This window comes from Buteo buteo, chromosome 1, assembly GCF_964188355.1.
Source record: "Buteo buteo chromosome 1, bButBut1.hap1.1, whole genome shotgun sequence".
Lineage (NCBI taxonomy): Eukaryota > Metazoa > Chordata > Aves > Accipitriformes > Accipitridae > Buteo > Buteo buteo.
Window position 1 is genome coordinate 43,366,362 of NC_134171.1, and position 21,757 is coordinate 43,388,118.

The 21,757-nt window shown below is 35.4% G+C and overlaps 1 protein-coding gene across 1 annotated transcript; it reads right to left on the reverse strand.

Annotated features, from left to right (window-relative positions):
- Window positions 1–1,201: 1,201 nt before the first annotated feature.
- On the reverse strand, window positions 1,202–21,513 carry ANXA10 (annexin A10). The gene is made up of 12 exons (XM_075031756.1): window positions 21,433–21,513; window positions 19,636–19,717; window positions 17,312–17,406; window positions 12,300–12,413; window positions 10,364–10,454; window positions 9,656–9,735; window positions 6,781–6,834; window positions 6,560–6,653; window positions 5,050–5,145; window positions 4,328–4,386; window positions 2,098–2,220; window positions 1,202–1,270 (listed from the first exon to the last, which is right to left on the reverse strand). The coding sequence occupies exons 1-12, from the start codon at window positions 21,511–21,513 to the stop codon at window positions 1,202–1,204; spliced, it is 1,038 nt and encodes a 345-aa protein (XP_074887857.1).
- Between the last annotated feature and the right edge of the window lie 244 nt (window positions 21,514–21,757).

Consider the following 21,757-nt stretch of genomic DNA (forward strand, 5'->3'; position numbering starts at 1 on the left):
GGAAGTACCTGTTTAAAAAAACACCCTAAAATGTCTGTATCGAGTTGGAAACCTCGTAGCTGCAGAAGAAAAACAAAGGGCAGTTATTTTAGTGAATATTACCACGTTTTCCCTTATGTCTGTTTACGTAAGAGACTGACAGGAGGTACAAATACACAGGCCGGAAAGTCTCATCGATAGGCTGCATTGAATAGGCTCGGGATACTTAAAAGCAGCGTCACGTTTTCCTGTGGGACGAAGACTTGAAGCCAGGCTTTGCCGCCTTTCCCCGTTGTGGTAGGAGTAGTAGTTGTCACCAGATGCTGTCAGACTGCGTTTGCTGGTATTCTGAGGAGCACTGCATCCTTCAGCCTCATTTGGAGGTGCGGTGTTACCTACTACTAGTCAACTCCTGAATTATACCATCTGGGGCATCCTGGAAATACCTCAGTGCTCTGAAGGTCAGTATTCAATTAATGATTAAAATGAGAGAGGCGCAAATAGAATTTCAGCGTTTAATCCTCTGGAATTTCTCCGCTCAAAGCTACGTGATGCTTCGTCTTCCAGGGGCCTCTAGTGCGTGGCACTAAATCAAGAATGGTTTGGGATACTTGATTCTAATTTTTGCTTTCGTTTCAAATGGGAAAAGGGAAATGCCATTAAGTACGTAGGCTAAATGAAAGAGAATACAAAAGCACTCTTTGGTGAGTGACTGATAATAGACTGGGGCAGATGCTTACTTTGATAGTAACTAAAACAATAGTGTTCAAGAGCATAGAATATGAGGTATAAGAAGTGTGAAAGAAAAGAAAAAAACTACTCAAAGGAAGAAGTCATGCTGCTAAAAGTAAATAAAGCAAAACCTTTTTTTTTCTCTCCAGTGTGGAATTGAATAGGTTCTTCCAGAGCCTATTGTCTAATGTTTGGGATGTTGCGAGACTAAATGATAAACATACGCTTACATGGAGTTATTTTACTACTTGCTTCATTAATTTACATTAACGATACAAACAGAAATATTAATTAGAACTAGGGATAAAACCATGTTCCTGCCAAAATTTTTTCCTGTCTCAAGAAATATTTAGTATTAGCAAATGTACAGCACTGTTTTTTGTGTTCTTTTATGTAGAATAGGGATCTCTTACAGTTAGTGTATTGTGTATAGCTTCAATTTCTATTTAAAATAGATTTGTACAGCCTTCGAAGGTCATATTCTTCTTCCTTAATAATCTTCAGCATCACCAGCACAGATAGCGAGTAAAGCACTCTCATAATGCCCTGAAGCAAAATGCTGCAAGAAAAAAACCCACATTTCTGTGACTGTACATTTTCTTAATTTTTCTTTTCTTGGTGTGTGATAAGGACTAGACTGATGTTGTAAGGTTCTGTAAAACATTACAGTGTTTTCATAAGGATTTTAGGCCAAGATTTTTCTGATTTCACATACCTCGGGCTTTGGTTGCGTGGGCACCTTGAAACAATCTACCTTTGAAAGGTTGGATCAAACCTGTTTAATTCTTCTCAAGTTCAATACCAAAAAATCATGAGCAATTTCTTGCGGTTACTGCACATCTTACGGTTGGATTATAGCATCATAAAAAAGGTAAAGTGTCTTAGCAAGAGTCATTTTTCTACAATTAAACAGTGTTTGTTTTAAGGTACAGAGCAAGAGTGCAAGAGTACAAGAGCAATAGTTTTTCTGAAGGTTGATACTACCTAAGCACAAGGATAAAACCAGATTTTTATTTCAATTTTGCATGAAAGTGGTATCAGCCTAACCTTGCAGGGCGGTGTGAAAGAAGATGGTATCAATTAGTGTAGAAACTATTCCTGCAAACTGTTCCTCAGCATTCACTGTCCTGCCCTGTTTATATCCTCTTCTTGCTCTTGGGAAGGGACAAAACCACATAGAATGAGAGTGAGCTGAGACTTCACTGCTCACTTACTGAAGTCAGCCTGAGGCAGTGAAAAGATAGCTTATTGGTTTTATACATTGCTTTTTTTTTTTTAAACCCAAGTGATTGAATGGAGATTAACCCTTTGTATTTTTCTGGTAGGGCTTGGCACAGTCTGTGTGGTGCCAGTGCTGAACAGATGCAAAAGTCTGTAAAAACTTACTTTAATGTCATGAAAGAGTGATTTCCCATATCTCTCTTTGTATCGCTGTCGTATATTCATCAAGTCAATCTCACTCCTGGCAATGAGAATCCTTATAACTGTTTTATTGTGAAACCCTAAGTCCTAAAAGAGAAAAGGAGAGGAAACGTGACAGTTGGACAGTATGTGTTTGCCCATCCGTATATGCTCATATGAATGTTTAATAGATAAGCCAATTTATTAGGCTACCCATAATATCATAGATATTATAGATATTATAGATTTTTTATCATAGATTTTAAAGGAGTCTAAGCATTCAAAGGTTTTATCCTACAGAATTTTCACATGCTCAAATAATAGAATTCATGTTACTGAATAACAGAGTTTCCCCATATATCAGTGTTTTAACCATGCACTGAAACTTTTAAAAACAAAAACCTGATGAACTTTTGTCAGTAGTCTTAGGTATTCAGTTTGTAGGTAGCTGTTGTGATTGTTGTTGTGGAGTCCATTCAAACTACACTGAAGCCAATAATCTATTTCACAACTGCTGCTGAATGTGAATTCAGTGAGATTTTTAACTATTGATTTAGAATTTACATAGCTTGTATTCAGCTGTGTTTTATTTTAACTTTCTGAATGAATTTTCATATTGTAATTGTGTGGAGAATGGGGACATCTAGTGGCAATAAAAGTAATCAAAACATTTAGGGTTGGGGTGACTGATGACCGGTTTAGATTGTTTAAAGCTAAATCATAATTTTCTCGACTAGCCATTGATATTGAAATCTTCTTCTTCAAAAAACAAGTAATGAGATATGTTAAAAAACTGCATATACAGAATTTGATACATGTTTGATGGCTACTTTAAAATCTTCCTTATAAAGCATTACGGACTATTATTTCAAGTGTTAGAATCCTGGGTGGGTTTTATTATACTGTATTGTAAATGGACGTATAAAAAGCTTTTGGTATAATCTGGACATAATTTCACTGCAAAAACAGACACCATTTTAAATTTTTACATTTCTTTTGAGAATTATCTGTGTTCATTAAAACACTTAGATAAAACAGGGTAAAATATTAATTAAAACAAAATGCAAATGTTTTTTTTCAATCATTAAAAACTTTTTCCTGCAGCAGATACATCATCTGAATATAGTAAAGAAGAAAACTATCTATGTGATATTTCCTAAAATTAAAAATGAGGTTTTAACTTGAAAAGTGGTCTTGATACAGGGCCTTTGAGAAGCATCCCTTTTCCTGATAGCTGGTATTTCCTGGTACTTTTGGCAAACCTTTTTCATGTCACGTGCCAGAATCCTCTTTTGACCATTCAGACAAAATACTGCCTCTTCCTCTCAGCCCCCAGGATTTTCCTTGGTTCTTTGCTGCCACTGTTGCTGGTTTAGCTGAAACAGGGGACAGCAGTAGTGGCAGCATCTGGAAGATGATACTGGGACACTGCTGAAGTGTTGCTGAAAAGTTCTGTTCCATGGTTCTGGCTTAAATCCTATCTTTGCCATTCCTACTCTCAGATGATATTTCACATTTTACCCATGGCTGGCTTTTATGACCATCTTCTAAAGATTACACTTAAAAGATTAGGCTTAAAAGATTGTGCTTTATTTTTTATATAACATAACACATCATTATTTTCACTGATGAATGAAAAACAAAAGAAAATGTCTTCAGTGACCTCTAGTAAGAAGAATTTGTAGGTGTTTCTTTGCATGTACCCACATTTCTTCTTGGCACTCATTTGTTTTAGTATGTTAGCACTTACACACAAAGATAAAAGAATCTACGTATATACATTGAGCCCCACAAGAAAACATGACCATTTGTTTTTATGTAACATTAATTCATGATTTAATTTTTAGTGATACTTACTGAATCTCTAAGGACAAAAATTACGTAGTATGAAAAGTGCACATTGAGTTCTGCACAGCAGAGGGAGATACAATCCATAGAAAAAAAAGGGTTTAAATTTAAAAAAAAAAAAAAATTCACACCAGACATTTTTTTTAAGGAATCTATATATTTAACCGTTTACTGTTACCATTAAATCCTAACTGTTGCTTAGGCACTACTGCTTTGAAATTTATGTAGATACCAACAGTTTTAAAACACGCAATCACACCTTAAAGATTGAACTGACTGATTTGTAAGTACTTGTTTAAGAATAATCAAGCAAACAAAAAAATAGGAAGCTACTTTTTATGGTATGTAAAAAAGAAAGACTACTTACGTGAATTGCATTATAAAGCCTGTAAGCAAAATAGGAAGGCTTGTCACGAACACAGAGAACTAGGAGAGAAGAGTTGCAACAAGTAAACCTAAGATTATTATAAAAGAATTTCTGTTGGCTTTAGGCTCCTTGAAATATAAAGCTGGGTAGTGCTGTCCATGACTCAGCTTAAAATTAAGCTACCAGTTTGCACAACCACAACTATATTCACAATTTTAAAAGTGTGGCACTTATTTTGGGTGGGTACTTATTACTGTTGCATCGAAGGCCTTATTAAATATCAGTGAATATGCTTACATGACATCTTTGTAGAAATATTATTATCCTTACTCTATAAATGGAAAACAAAGGCACATAAAGCTTGGAACTTGTTTATATACCACTGAAGTCCTGAAAACTTTGTCAATTATTTAATATGTGTAGAATCAGTTGGTAATGCAGTTATCAGTGATCACACAAAATTTGTTATCAAATAAAGAACAGATACTAGTTCTGCTCAGTCAGAATCTAATGCTGCATATATACATTTTTAGTTTTACACAAACATGGAAAAGTAGTTCAAATATTATTTTCTAATTATCTCTGAAAATTTAATTACACAATATAGGAGAGTAAAGTGGATAAAAATATCAGAAGAATAATATTCTTGATGCATCAGAGTTACCATACTAGATATTTATTATGAGATTACTGCTAGTATAAAATAAATATTTTTACATTACCTATTGCAACCAGTAATTCTTGAAAGTATCCATCATAACATTCGTTAATGGCATCTACTATGTCTTGCCCGGAGATATTTTGGAACTCCTGGAAAACTTGGGGGGGGGGGGGGAGAAATCTTGCTTTATTCTAGTTCATTAATAATGATCAACTTGCCTTTTTTTTTCCTGCTTCCCCCCAGTACTATAAATATTGAGTTTATTTTTTCCCCTATTTAATTTCAGTGTTTCATTATGTTTCTATCTTCCAGGTAAGGCAATCTAAATGAGTAGCCTGAAACCTCCTTCCAGGACATTCTCTCTCTGGGTTCTTCAGTATACAGTATAAAATGAATGCATGCCAAAGCCTCTGTTTCACTGGAAGCTTTAATAAATTCTCTATCTAGCAACGTCTCTTTACAATACATGTAAGAATGTCATGTCATTAAGACAATTTCCTCGCTTAGCTTGGCTAAAACTGGCCGGAGATTCACAGATTGTGACAAGAAGCCATGGCGTGACATGCGTAACATGTTAGTATCCAGACATGGATACTCTCTGGATAGTGCAGGTATGCAGGCTTACACACACAAATATACAGGGCGTGCTTACTCTTTTAGGGAAGGAGGAAAATTTTCAACTCACTGCTTACTACAAAACTTAGGGAGGACTACAGAGCCCTCAAATCTCTCACAGACAGAGAGTAGAGCATAAGCAGGTGTGTTACATTATGTTAATCCTATCATCACCAGCCTTACAGAAGTCATGACAGAAGAATTTGTTGATCCATGACAGCAAAGTAGTTCTAAGCTACTGTTAGAAGTCGGCATAAAAAATACAGCTGGCTGCACAGTGATAAACTTGTTACCAAACAGATACAACAGGTTTCTTTTCTAAAGTGGAAGGTCTGGATGATCTCACATAAATTTCTTGCAATCTGTAATTATGTCTGATTATCTATTTTAAATAAAAATGTCCCATTATGTTTCTGTGTGTGTGTTCATTATGAGAGAGCGAATGCGGACCCAGAAGTGGTCCCATCAAAAACTTCTTTGAAACTTCTGGGGAAAAGCTTCAACACAGCAATGTGTTTTCACATACAAACATTTGTTGAAAATACTCCAACTGTCTCTCCCAAGGTGTTTCCACTCATAGCAAAGAGTTACTTAGGAAAAATGAAGAGAATAGTTAAGAAAAATTTGCCTCATCCTGTTGTGTCATGTATAAACTCAGTGCAGCCATAGCCTATGCCTTTCTTTGATGGTGCATTCTTCCCTCTGTTATTAGGCATCCTGATGTCTGTCTGTTCTATCTACAGCTGCCGGTAGTCATCACGCAAAGTTCAGTTTTGCATTACTTCCAAAATCCCACTAATATCAGTGGGAGTCTGAGAGCTCCAACAGTTCACACTTAGGTTTCAGGCTAATACCCTGCTGCACACTGAGCTTCTTGGTATGTAAACCATGATTTTATTAGCAAGGCAGATTTTTCCTTTCCAATCTGTGTTCAAACAGTTGAACCACTGGATTACCCATCCACAACTGCTGGTAACTCTTGTTGCAGAGAATCATTTGCAGCAAGTTTTTGTGTTCGCCTGTTTTCTGCTGACATGCTTCCCATAGAATCTAATATACCAGAAAAAGGAAAAAAAGGCAAAAGATTTTAAGTAATTCCTAAATTACTTTTCAATGTTTGTATTTGTTCTTTTTTTTTTTTTTTATGTTTGAGAAGTTCACATCTGACTATATTTACCATTGCATCTTGAGCAGCTGTAGAAGGATCTGCATATCCTTCCATCCTTGTTCCCTGGGGGAAAAAAAGATACGTTTTCTTCAAAAGTTAAATCCTAAAAGACTGTAGGAATATAAAGTTGTCTTTATATGAAGTTATGTTTCATTTCTTGAGATAACATATATGGGCTTTTAGATTGGATCAGTGTATTCAATGGTTGAATTTGCAACTGTAGAAAATATCGTCAAGTTGTCATATTGTGTCTTCATTTCCTCTAAGAAGAGGAACTCTGGAATAACAAATGGCCTTGTGGGAGGAAAAAATGGGCAAAGTGGATAAACCTATCCCATTTTTAGTCCCATTTTAAATACGCTTTTACCTTACCACCACCATCCCACCACCATTTCCAGTATTATAGATGTTACATTGCTTACTGTAATAGGTAACTATGAGGGGAAGACAAGGATAAGAGTAACATTTGCAATTCGCTGATTATTTCTTATCAATATGCATATTACCAGAAGAATCTTTTCTCAATTTTTTTTCTCCCTGCACAAACCATAGGAGCAAGCACATCAAAAAAAATGAGATTTTGCTTGCTTGTAATCATTGTCTAAAATTAAGATTCAAGACTAGGAAATTGTTTGACAACATTGATACATAAACCACGGAAGAATACTTAATTTTCCCATACATTTAATAGTTTTTTGGTTACACAAATCAGGCTGATATGCCTTAGTAAACACGCTATGATCTGAATTATATAGTTAGAAAAAGAGAAGAGCACACAACTTTTGGAATTGCTTTTTTAACTATAATTGTCTTGTAAGGATACAAATCAGCCTTGGTTGCAGAACCCTCAACAATCTCAAGCTGCATGTAATCACTGCCTTAATGATATGTGTTTGAAGCAATTTAGATTAAAATTTACAGTCATTTTACCCTATATGTGAAAGGGAGGATTAAAATTAAGTATTGGCTGTCAACTTGTAGCATGACTGATTTGTAGCTCTTTCCTGTTAAAAATGTTAATTTATATTTTAATTAAATTGTAAGAATTTCACACAGTGGAATTCCTAGTAACAAGATAAATTACTTGAAGGAAATTATGCTGGAATGACTGCATAAAGTTACATACATGAGAAAACACAGGAAAAAAAGAAAGACAAACGAACAATAAAATAAGTTAAATAATACTCTACATGAGTCAAACACCCATTTTCCCCAGTAACATTTAACAGTGACTGCTTTTGGCATAGTTTTGCTGGAGAATCCCACAATATGTATAGTTATTTTTTAAATTGGAGAAAATGATCATAATTCAATTAATGCCTAAAAAAGAGAATTAGAATAAAAATCTGTTTGTCTCATACTAGAATGTTAGTTAGCCTGAATTTGTAACTCTGTTAATTTATTTAGGAAGGACTATAACCTATAACTTCTAATGTGCCTCAGTGTGGACCTGTGTAAATACCACACTATGGCAATTGAATAGTTTGCTCTCCATATGTGAAGCACATTTACTTCTATCTGTAGTCAGATGTGTGTGTCATCAATCCCAAGATTTAATAGAAATCAAAGCAAAGAGTGTCTGAAAAAAGCATTAAAGGATGCATTGGAAATGTTGCTATAGAATAATCTTCTGTAAGTTGCATGGTACTAGAACTAGAAAGGATATATTTTAAAGAAATATCACTGAGTTTTAATATAAGATCATATCCAAACATGGATGATTCAACTAACAGTCTTCAAAGTATACAGTATAACTGAGTAAAGTTGGAACTCCCTGCAACTCTTCTTTATCTTGAGAAAAATAGCAGTTAGATCTTGTTAGCTAAGAAGTTTCTGATTTCAGGCCTCTATCAATATCTGTGGTTTAAGAAAATAAGGACTAATAATGTCTCAGATAATTTATTTTAAATTTCTTCTTTTGGCAAGTAAAATGTGTACTATGGTTTTAATAAAGATGAGAAGTGAGGTTGCTTAACCTGTAGCTCTTCATTTTTAATCAAGGAAGAATTTTCATTATTAGGGGGAAAAAGCACCCAACATTAGAAAAATATATTTCCTGTTTATAGCTTCTACATTTGAAACATCTGCTCTTTATCTCTGTACCTCAGTGAAGCCTGCTGCTATTTTAAATCTTAGTAAGTACTTTTTCACCAGACACACATATGTAAAAATACAGATATACCTTATGTATGCTGTTATCTCCTGGCAGTCCTTTTTTCATTATTTGTTATTCTGGTTTACAAAAGATTTTTAAGATAATAAGCACAGTGACTACAATGAGAATGGGAACTCATGATCTGAAAAGGATGACCAACTTTCTTGCATAAAAATACGAATTGGTAAAACTGCAAAAGTTGGTGTGTGATGGTGATAATTCATTTGCCTGCTTGCAAACATATTGTGATTTAGCATATGCAGCAGCACAAAGAACATAAAGTTTAAAACAGAGAACTATTTAATACTTCCTTTCATAGTCAAATATGGATAAATCTCCATTTTTGCATAATGCCTAGACTGGATTATGAGCCATATATTCTAACAATGGAGAAAACAGAGCTTTAAAAATGAAAGTCTCATTTGTACATGCAGGTAGACTCCTTTTGAGATGAGAGAGAGTGAGCGGAGGGTCAGCAGTTGAATATCCAGGGTCTTAATAAAATAGTCTGTTGACCTTTGCCTCCATCTGAAAGCCAAAGCCAAAGTCAAAGTAGATGAAGGAATTCAAGTTCTATTCCTCTCCTGCTTTCGCCCCCTCTCTTAAAGTGTAGTCCTATTGAACTAGCTTTAACCACGGTCATCTTAAAATTTAAGACTTCTCAAATAGTATCAAAAGTTATTATGAATTTTTTAGAACTGTAAGTCATATTACTTTTTTTTACAGTACCTGCGCAAGGTTCATGAGCGTATCTCTGAAGTGACCAGAAGTCTCAGAATCAATATCTTGCTGAAGATCATTATTATATTCTAGGTTAAACCAAAAACATATAATCTAAATCACAAATGATCATGCTCTGAAAAGTACTAATTAAGATTAGCAAACAAAGGATAAATAAATAAGGTGCAAATACTACTCCATTTTCTGTGGTGATTATTCCACAGTAACCCATGCAGGTTCTACACGGACCTAGCCATGGGGCTGGCAGGTCTGTCCAGGTCCTGCCGGGGGCCCTCAGCTGCTGCCCCGGCTCACCTGTCCACCCACCCACCCACCCACCCACGGGCGCAGCCCCACCACTGCTGCTGTTGTGTGAGTGGAGCGTCCAGCCTGAGTAAACACTTTTGGAAGGAAGACAGCGTAGATACTTTTTTGAATAAAGAGTGCAAAAGTTTCTGAGAATGCCCAAATGTGGCTTCCAGGTGTTTCATAGGCAGTACTACATTTCAAAAATACTATGATGTATTTTCAACTTTAAACATTTTGCTTCAGCCTTTTGTATATAGTTAGAGAAGTTATATACTTATAGAAGAGGGAGAAGGGAACCAGGTAGTATTGAGAAGTCATTTTTGTAGTTCAGTTCCTTCATGTGTGCTAATACATCCATCCAGAGCACGCATAGTACAACTGCTACTGTGCCCTTCTAAAAAACATTACGCATTAAGTAGGCTTCTTTCATCTGGAAGATCTCCATATTTGTTCTTGAGGCTAATATGTCAATTAGACAGTTTTCTTCTGTGTCTACTCCCTGTATGGAAAGAAGTAAATATGAAAAGATGTTGTTAGTAGAAACCACAGCTTTTAGAAGAAAGCAATGCTGCACTTATCAGAAGTAACAAAAGAATAGCAGTCTCTGCTGGAGCAATGCAGAGTGTACTTTTGCGTAGTCTACCTGTTTAAATAGAAAATGACTTTAAATTAGTACTAGAACCCTGTATTTCAAATATGTTCCTACTTAATTTGAATTTCAGCATGTACATTAACAAGTGGGGAATGGAGCAATACTAGTGTTGACAGAAACATAATGGGAAGAATTTTAGAGCTTTAGTAAGAATTTAGGATTTGCCGAAAGAAATCAGATGCAAATATTGAGCATACATCCCCAGCAAGTGTTCAGGCAACCTGAAGTAGGTATGAGCACAACTATTATGTTGTGCCTCTATTTTTTATTTTTTTTTTTTAATTTATTTAGGAATGTTACAGTCTATAATGTCTACTATAGAACTTGGTATTTAAAGGAAGCCTCATGGCCATGCATGCAGTGCTGCAAATCACTGTATTTTCCCACTGGATTTGAATTAATTTTATAAACTTGAATTGACATAAGATACACTGCATATGCTGCTTTTAATATGCATGCGTATAGTGTTGGTGAGTATTCTGCATTTGGGATAATGGGAGAATAAGACATTGAGTTTGACCCTGGAGACATGTATGGCCTGTTTTTTACTTTGGCCATATGAATCCAGATCAAGATAGAATACTATAAGAAGGTTTAACTTTGAGCCACATTTAGAAAAAATATAACTTTGGCAATCTTGTCAATAATTTTTATAAAAGTCATGCTTCCAGTGCTACCAATGATATTTCACAATCCTTTTAATGCCAACTGCAACTAAAAATGTATCACTAGTTCTAGAAAGTGCATTGGTTTAAGTGTCAGAAGGACAAGAAAAAACAGTATTAATTTTTTTTTTTAAGGTATTCTCAAAATATGTAAGACAGATCACCTTGCTTGGAGTCGTATAATCTGTGTCTTATTTGTGACAGTGGACAGTAGCAACTATTCGTGGAAAGAAAAGGAAAACAGTGTTGACCTCTGATATGCCTCCCCATTTTCCAGGAATTGGCAATTTAGGAATTTCCTGAGAAGGAATTTGCTAAGGATTACTATTTTCAATAGCGAACAGTGGAACTGTTTTCTAAGAATGTACTGAAGTCTTTTATGAACTGATTTGTGCTTTTGGCCTCCACAATGCCCTGCAGGAATGAATTTCACCATTTAATTACATGATCTTTGAAAAAATATTTTTGTTTGTTTCAAAACTTCAGTTGTTTAAGGAGCACAGGCTCAGATCCTGGGAAGAAAAGGAAATATTTTCTTCAAAATGTGCAATCAGTTCACTTTGAGTGGAGTGATGATTGCTTTGTCACAGAGTAATTTGTAAGTGTTTATGTAAAGACATGTTCTGCTAAGGAAGTATTGGTCTTTTCAGAGGTGGAGGCTTAGTGCATGGCACTGGCTGTTCAAATGAATTTTGTTCGTAACATGCATAAATGCTTGCACGATCAGGGCCTTACATTTCCCTGTATGAATACTTATTCATTTACTGAGTTTACCATAGGTGTTAAATGGGTTGTATTTGTTACATGACAAGGATATTATTTATGCTAGTTTTAGCATACCAGTGAATAGACTTCATATAGCACTGTATTTCTGATGACCTAGTGTACTATGTAGTAGTATGCTATTTCAGTGTACTAACTTCCAGCAGTTTATCAACCATTTAAATGTCAAAAAAATCAATTTAACATATGTTCAGTACTGTAATTAGTGACTGCAACTCTAAACAATTCTGAATTTGACAAGTACCTTCAAGGCATGCCAGAGCTCATGGGCATCATAGGAGGCAGGTGGATACATCAAGCCAACCATGACTTCTTTGAAGTGATGAGAGAGATTCTCTTTTAGGTCCGTTATCAGATCCTTGAAAAGACAAAAAAATACATAGACAGGATTATTTCAGTAGTCACACTTCATTAAGACAGCTTAAAAAAAGTATTAGTGGTTTTCTCTGTAAATGAATAAAGATGAACCGTCAAAGATGAATTCTGGCTAAAATTAAAATTTTAGATAGTACATGCTTCTTCTAATAGTATGGATGAGATGGCAATAGACACACAAGTCAGTAGACCACATAGGGTTGTTGATTTTTGGTTCATTAGAATACAGAAGAAAATTCAAGGGTTTAAGTGCAACTACTACTTAAAGGCTTGGAAACCTGAATACCACGGCAGAGCATCTGCAGCTTCCCTTGGCATATTCCCTGTGTGAATCTGTCAGAGCTAAGCACCTTTGGAAGTCAAATCCCATAGAATGCAGGTGACTTGTACTTTTTTCAGTGTTACTCACTATGTGAATAATTTAAAAAATCATCCATATTGCTCCTACTACATAAAAATATCTGCTTTGGATTACTGGAAGGTGCTTCGGTTTATGTATGTTACATTCAAACTGAATTCACTACTTTTGACAGATGCTGGATTAATAAAAAGGAACCCCTCTCTTCCCCCACATGTCTCAGTACTTGCTTGCCAGGTAGCTGAGTAATGGATGAGAATGTCCTCCCCACTCTCCCCTTTCCTGATAGCATCCTTCAAAACACTGCAAATGCCAAAAGCTTCTTAGTTATACTGTTGCTGTTTCTGATTAAGAGGATACTTGTGCACTCTTTTTTTTTTATGTTTTCTCTACAGCACTAGGAAGCTGTCAGATATGTTCTGACCTAAGTCTGAATTTAAAGGAGTACCAGAAATGGTTCCCATGAGATAAACTGTTATGTTTTCAGAGCTGCATCTTTTTCAGGCCTGTACTTTGTTTTTGATACATATCTGAATATAATTAGCAGCTAAAGTAGCAATGAAGGAGGACATATACACATTAAAAATTAAATTTATGATGAAGAAACATACGCAGTCTTCAGTGAATGCACATTAGATGCATTTGACAACCACTAAATCACACACGGAATAGAAATTAATTCATTAAGACATTTCACTTCTGACAACATGCCTGTGGGAAAATGGATTAATAATACAAATGGATGCTAATTAAAAATTACTCCTGCAATCAGAACTAAGGGAAGTAAAGTATTGAAAAATAAGAAAAGACAACTCTTAAGTTGTCAATATTCCCTAATTGTCTCTGCTATATGAAATCCTTGAAGGCTAATTGTAAGAAGGATGAAAGCTTTTCTGTATGTCTGAATAATGCACCCAGTTCAGGGTTTTATTTTCTTTTTTTATACATTTCTCCTTCTAATGCGTCACACTTTACATTTGTCAAATGAATGGGCATAGTGGCTGCCATATTGAATTGAAATTAAGAGGGTGGAGGATTGGACTGACAGTTTTACCATAGATTAAACTGAAAAGGCTAAAATTGTTATTGCCTAGCTGTCTGTCTTCTCTGTCCTGCAGAGTTTACCACTCACAAGCTGGAACTGCCAAATAGCACATTTCCCCAATGCAATATATTCATTAATACAGATCACAGCCAGTGAAATGCTATCAGTGATGTGTGCTAAAGTATCCTCTGAAGTGTAAACTGCTGCAATTCAGGGCGAGATGCATACCATCCTGTTCGGCAGTTCCTGCCAAAGATGATAGCAAATTTTTGAGAGATCAATCAAATAAACTGCACGGAGCACTAACCAGATTAGCCACTTCAGTATATCTGCTGTCACAGGTAAGGCAAAAAAAATCACCATTCCTGTTTAATCTCTAACTAGATTAGAGCTAATTTGTACTGACCCCTGTTTCCACATGGCAAAAGGTAGAACTAGGTGGGTTTTTTGGAAAGCTGTCAAGAGTATCTTGATGTATCTTGTGCTATAAAGTATACCCAGTGCTTAACAGATTTATTTAAATTAAAATTGTGTGTGTATAAGCAAGATGTTCCACGAGTTTCAGAATTTTCTGTAGCCCATTGCTGGAACACAAAAATAGTTTGCTTGCCTTTCCCTTCTATTATCATTCATAGTTTTAGAGATTGAAATTCTTAAAAATGACATCTGAGGTTTTCTTTGGCTTTTTTAGTTCTAGATCTTTAGGTCTGTGGCCACTGGCTTTGTAGCACTTCAGGTTGGCATAATATGGCTGACAGGTAAAAATTTAAAGGTGGTATGTTTTCATAGGGATTTATTTATTTGTTTATATTGGATTTGAAAAGAAAATCCAGATAGATCAGTGGTAAGCAAGTCAATAATTGTTCTCTGTGAATACAAAATATGGCAAATCATAACTCCATTCCTGAAGGACATTTGGCAATTCTTTATTGAGATATCGTTAGTATTATCTCTAGGTCATCTTCACATATGTCCTGGTTTCAGCTGGGATAGAGTTAATTGTCTTCCTAGTAGCTGGTACAGTGCTATGTTTTGAGTTCAGTATGTGAAGAATGTTGATAACACACTGATGTTTTCAGTTGTTGCTCAGTAGTGTTTAGACTATAGTCAAGGATTTTTCAGCTTCTCATGCCCAACCAGCGAGAAAGCTGGAGGGGCACAAGAAGTTGGCACAGGACACAGCCAGGGCAGCTGACCCAAACTGGCCAACAGTGTATTCCATACCATGGGACGTCACATCTAGTTTAGGAACTGGGAAGTGGGGGCGGGGAATCGCCTCTGGGGGACTGGCTGGGTGTTGGTCGGCGGGTGGTGAGCAATTGCCCTGCGCATCATTTGTACATTCCAATCCCTTCATTATTACTGTTGTCATTTTATTAGTGTTATCATTATCATTATTAGTTTCTTCTTTTCTGTTCTATTAAACCCTTCTTATCTTAACCCATGAGTTTTGCTTCTTTTCCCGATTTTCTCCCCCATCCCACTGGATGGGGGGGAAGTGAGTGAGCGGCTGCGTGGTGTTTAGTTGCTGGCTGGGGTTAAACCACAACAACGTATCAGAGGGCAGAAATTAAAGATAAAAAATGATACAGAGCTTTTAAATGTTTTCCTGTGTTTAAATGATAGGTCCATTTGAAACACTCTAGAGAAAAGGTTAAAAAACCCCAGCCAGCTGCTATGGATGGAGTAGAGAAGGAGCACTGTCCAGTGATTAAGGAGATAAATGAAAACTTGAAAAGAATGGGCTTCGGTGCTTTACTATCACAGGCACCTTTGGGTAGCTTGACATGCTTTAGTTTTCTATAAGTAAACTAAAAGTCAGTGAGAAATGTTGCATGGATAAATACTGAACTTTTGTGGTTTGCATGTGTAGTGGTAATGGTAGCCTAATAAATACCTTGTAATAGAAAAACACTTTTAATCATTCAGATCCACTGATTTCAATCATTGTCACAGTCTCTGGAAGGTAAGGATACCTGTGATTCAGTTATTGTTCTTCTATGGTCTATTTAAAACATACTGGTCCATTCAAGGCTGCATCTAAAATATCACAGATATTGTGTGTTTGATTTTTTATAACGGTCCAAATAAAGCCAGTGATCTCCTATAGGTGAGTAACAACACAAAATCAACCCACCACACTGATTAAATCCAGCTCTCCTTTTCCCCCCAATTCTAGAAGAGTAAGGGGGTGTTTCAGCATATTTAGAGGTCAGCAGTTGTGTGGTATTTTGGTATACAGGTGGCACAAAGGCTGTCTGGAAAACTGCTCGACTACCCAAAGAAGAAAATACACTGTTCTACTGGTTAACAGACTGGTGGTGTAACAGACTACCACATCAGCAGTTAATGTGGAGTTTTTGAATGAACTATTTCTAGCTCTAATTATTGCTGATGGCTGTGTGGTAGGATTTCTGCAAACTCACTGTCCTCCATGCTGATTGATTCAATAGCAAGCTTACACTGACCTTCAAGGCATTTTCCAATGAGCCATTAGTTTTTCAGGCTTCAGGAAAAGAAGAAAACTGGATTTTGTTTAGAATGTTTGGCTGGCTTCTATTAGGGGAAGGGCACATCTGGGCAATTTAATCACAGCATTTTTCTTTAGCTTTCCAGTAGTATCTAGTTTCATGCAGGACTTTTCCTCACTAGATTTCACAGGGATTTTACAAAAGGAGTTGCTGTTATTTTTGCCGTTATATAGCTGGGGTAACTGAGGAAAATGCAGACATTGCAACTTCCCCAAAGTCATCTGATTAGCAATAGTAGATCTGGAAACAGAATGAGGATATCTATTTCTGTGTACATTTAAGAACTCGTATAACAAAAAATTACCTTGTTATATACTGTAAATATGGATAAAATATATTTGAAGGAAAAAAGCTAACTTTTTATGTCTTAAAATTTTTTGAACACCTTTCAAAGATTCATAAATTTAACATTGAGCAGCTCAGGTGAATATTGTGCTTAGTGTATGGAAGGGATTACATGGTATGAGATCTGAGAATGTCAGTGCTTGAGATGAGAATGTTAATCAGTGCGTGAGTAAGATACAACTACCTGTAATTGTTGATATGGTGTTTTTCTTTGGTGTTTCAAACCAAATACAATACTATTTTATTATGTATTCCAAAGACTTGAGAAAAGTAATGCAGAAACCCCTAAAAGCCCATAGAGGAAGAAAAAAGTCTGTCCAGAAATACTGGTTTGGTCAATAGAGGAGTAGAATGAACTATAGAAGAAGAAACTTTTCATGTCCCTTTTTTTTAACTTTGTGTGTGGCAGAAGTATTTCTACTGCTATATAAATGACAATTTGAAACTGTCAGAGGTATCGATAGTTACATGAGCGAAATTGTGTGCCAATCTGTTGGTGCCAGGCTTTTGGTTCCAGTGACTGACCTGAGAGAAGGGCTGACCAACCGCACTGGAGACAGGAGAGATAGAAGTAATGAAAGTACAAAATGGCTCTGTCTTACCCTGCCATACATGTCTCTGTACGCCTCAGCGATCATAAGCCGCTGTGAATTGCAACGCTGTGTTAGGATATCAATCAACACATCTTTTTCACAACCTGTAAAGGAAGCATGACACAGACTCTAAATTAACAAAGTGTTGTTATTTACTTACATTTGTGATTGTTCATGCTTTGTTCAAGAACATTATCCTAATTTCTTGAAAAAAATAGATCAACGAATTAATATCCCACTGGTATTTACCAACATCAGTTATATTTACCGTGCATATGTACCTTTTACTTGCTGGTATAATACCAACAAAAAGTGAAGTAGTCTTAGGTGCATCACCATCTCTCTCAAGCTCAATGGATTTGAAAGCATCAGTAAAACAGATAGAAGCTTTCATCTATTCAGAAGTAGGCACACTAGCACAATTTGTGGCTGAGCCTGGGAAGTCATACTTGTATGCCCTGTTGATATTGATTAAGTTGTCATTTCAGGATTAGGGATCTCTTTTTTGGGTATGACAAATTATGGTCAGACCATTTGTTGAAAAACTGAAAGACATATATTTTCAGAGGAACTATATAAAATATGTTATGAAGTTTTAAAAAATATAATATTTTAACCAATTTCCAAGGGCATTTTATTGAAGGTTACCTATGATCTTTTGCTTGATGGCTAAAGCATACTGCTAAACTTCTATAATGAATCAGTATTTACTGCTTATGAAAAAGAAGATAACGATTAACATATTCTGAAAATTATTTTATAATTTTAATTTTTTTTTCCATCCCAGAAGTTGGCTTTTGGTAATTTCAGATGGCTGAGCATTTTAATGGCATTACGGCATAAATGCATCTCCAAGTGTAAATCAATTGCCTTTATCACACTTGTAACAGAGATGAATTAGGCTGGAAAGCACAGGGATCAGCTAACATCTGAATGGAGTAGACTAGTCTCTCAAGTTTCTACCAGTCATTGTTACATAGGCATACATGTCTGTATATATGTTACATACACACATTCTGTACTTATTACAGCTTTGTAAGGCAGATTTTATCACATAATCTATAACTGACAGGTTCCATTTTGACACAAATGTAATTGGACTTTGAATACATTTAGCTTTTTTAAGTTGGCAGAGGAAGTCTGTATTAGCTCATTATACATCAGGTTTAGTTCTCTTTCTTCTGGATCATCTAGCCACAGTAACACCAGCTTTTTAGCAAGACACTGATTTGACATCAGTCTGATTCATTTCTATCAAACTCACAAAATGAAATTATTACTGAAACTCTGTGCATAAGGATTTCTTTTTAATTTTCAGAAAATTATCACTAGGAATCTGTACAGTTTATATAGTCTCTACAGTAAAAACTAAGAAAGATTCAGGAAATACATAAAAACCTAAATAACTTTATTCATTTGTGTAATACCACTGGTATCAGTGGGACAACATATGTGACTGAACCTCCTCACAAGAATGAATGTTGTGTGCAAGATTCATGGTCAGGGTGTCAGTGCCTGTAAAGGCTATGGAGACTTAAACTCCTGTGAAGCTTAACTTTTTATTTTGCCATTTTTTATTATTTGTCCTTGAAATTAGAACTTTGTACCATGTACTTTGATAGGTAAATTAAAAGTAAGGTTAATGTGCTTGTATTTACAGTATTAAATGAAGAGAATCGTCTCTGCATTGTCATGTTAGCAACATTGCATTAAAAGTACTGTTTGAAGTTTAGCAAAATGTTTACAACTTTTCTTCTGTAGCCAACTAATAAAAAAAGCTACTTCAGGTTCCCCTTGATTAATAATACTCATTGTGGTTCATTTGACATTAACTCTGAGTCCTCACATTTGTACATTTTGTACATAGACTGAAAGGAAAAATTGCTCGTGAGTGAAAGATAATAAATTCTTTAAACTTTCTGCTCCATCTTTTTTTTATTTCTTGATGACTAATTAAAAGACTTAACAGTCCCTGGTAATAGTTAATTGTTGAAGTTACAATTAAAAACCTTTCCTTTGTTGACCTTCACTGTAGTGACATAACACAGAATTCTGTTCTCTTTTTATTTTCCTCAAGGAAAGCATTCATTACTATAAGTGTTGGTATAGATTTTGGATTAATCTTAATCACCTCTTAGTTCCTGTAAAATGCAGATACATGATTTATTTGGACATCACTAGCGTGTCTTATTGTGATACCTTGAAGAATCAACAGATATGTGGTGACACTTTAAATTTTATGAGTTTTTATTTTGCCTAATGCTTGTTATTTTATGAGAGCTTTCTGAAAAAAAAAAAAAAAAAGATGTGTTAGAATCAGTCAAGATACTCACTAATTCCCTGTAGTGCTCCTCCTAGCATCTGGGCATCCGTAATAGGGTTAAAATTTGGAGCTGGAAAAATTGTTCCTTGTATCTGCTAAAGGAGAAAGCAGCCTTTAATTGAGGTGTTTTACATCTATAACACTGCATATATAGTTTTGTTGAAAACCAACAATCATAACATTGTCTTTGCTTCATGGGGAACAGGATGCAAAGTTTTTAATTTATGAAACAGAACTTAAGTTGCAGTAAGCCCTAGGAAGACAGACCATATTTGAGGAAGTTGCCACTAACTAGCATGAGTTAGGTCTGGGAAAAAAAATTAAATTTAATTAATTTTTTTTGCATTCAAATGGAACCATATTTTTGTCTCTGTCTCTTTCCCAACCTTTTCCTGAAAATATTATTTTACCTTTCAGAGTTAATGCATGGTATCCCTGACAGTCTTCAATATCTATTTCTCATGGTATTTCTAATTTGAAAGGACTAGTAAGAAAATGATGAATGAGATACATAGGTTGCTTACAAACCTAGTAGTTTTTTTAAAGAAATTAAGTTACTGCTAAGTGTGAGATAGCTTTCTGATATGCCACTTAGAAGGCAACACCATTTTTCTAGTTTCTTTGCGACTGATTAAATTACTGTCAGTTCATTGTCAGTGATACTTTATCTCATGTATTTTTTCTTATTCTTTTTAAGAAATCTGTGAATAATAAAAAGAACTGATGTATTCATTTTAATAGAATCACAGACCCATACGTATATGGGAGAAAATAACTGAGGTTGAAAGCTACTTAGCTCTGTCCCCTTGTTAACCTCTTTAGTTCCTCTGAGGATTCTACCTGCTTTTCCAGATGTACCAAGTATAAAAGTTATCTTTCATGATGATTCCTTGTCCCAGTCAATACATCTGATTAAAATGACACTGTTAACTTGAAATTTACATTTCAAGGAAAAATGAGATATATTTTGTAAATAAAAATGGGGTATTTTTGTGAATACTTCCTAGAATCAGGAGTTACACTGATTACACTAATTAATTTGTTTGTTTGTTTGCTCACTTTACATACACTTGAAAGCCTTTTATATGTTGTGCCTTCAGTAGTAATGACATACACATACAGATTTTGTATGGCTTGCAATTTTAGCAAAGGAATTAAAAAGCACCAAGCAAGAAGTGGATATTTTAGGTGAGAAGGAAGACATCATTTCTTGATGTGTTTGATCATTACTTTAGACCCACCAAGCAAAGGTAGGGCCAACAAATTGTCAGTGGCTAAGTGAGGAAAAGAATGTATGGTCAGAAATATAAGATTTTTAAAGGAGTTACTTTAAAAAGTACTAATAGGGCAACAAGCCTTTACACAAAAAAGAAAGTACTCACCAGTAGACAAATATCCTTCTGCAGTTTGTTCATCATTTAAATACAAGGTCAAATTTTTACAACTGAACGTAAAATACGTAGTGTCTTTGTATTCATTAAAACAATCAGGAAAATAATGAGAAAAAAATATTTTGGAGAGATGGAAATAAATACTTGCCATAGACAAGACAATGAGACCATGCCAATTTTTGTAGGTTGATATATGTTATTGTATTTAAAATGAATTGCAGACTCATCCTTAAGATATGCTCCATCCCATCTTCCTTTGTCAGTGTGGGAATTGGCTGTATAGCCTGGGCCTCACTTGTCACTTAACGTATCTCTAGGGTAGGGCTCTGCAGATATTAGCCTCAGAAATTGAGAGCTTATATCCTCATGACATCCTAGTTACTGACAGTACACATACTTCTTCAAATGTTGTTCACCAGAAGTTTTCTAGGCACGTGCCGTTTGCAGCAGTGTGGAGTGCCAAGTGCTGTTTGGCCAGATGGTACACGAGGCTCCATTTCCCCTCCCCTTTTGCTAGCATGTCAAATAATGCTGCCCTTAGTTCAATCATTATTCTCTGCAGCTCAGGAGACAGAAATGCTTGAGCTCTGTGGTTGGCCAGCTGGACAAACCACACCAAGCTTACTAATAAACAAAATAACTATGGAAAGAAGTGATAGAAGACACTGTTAGAATGCAGAATCACAAATATATATTGATATATGCTATGAGTTAGGAAAAAACGAAGTTTTAGCTTTCTGG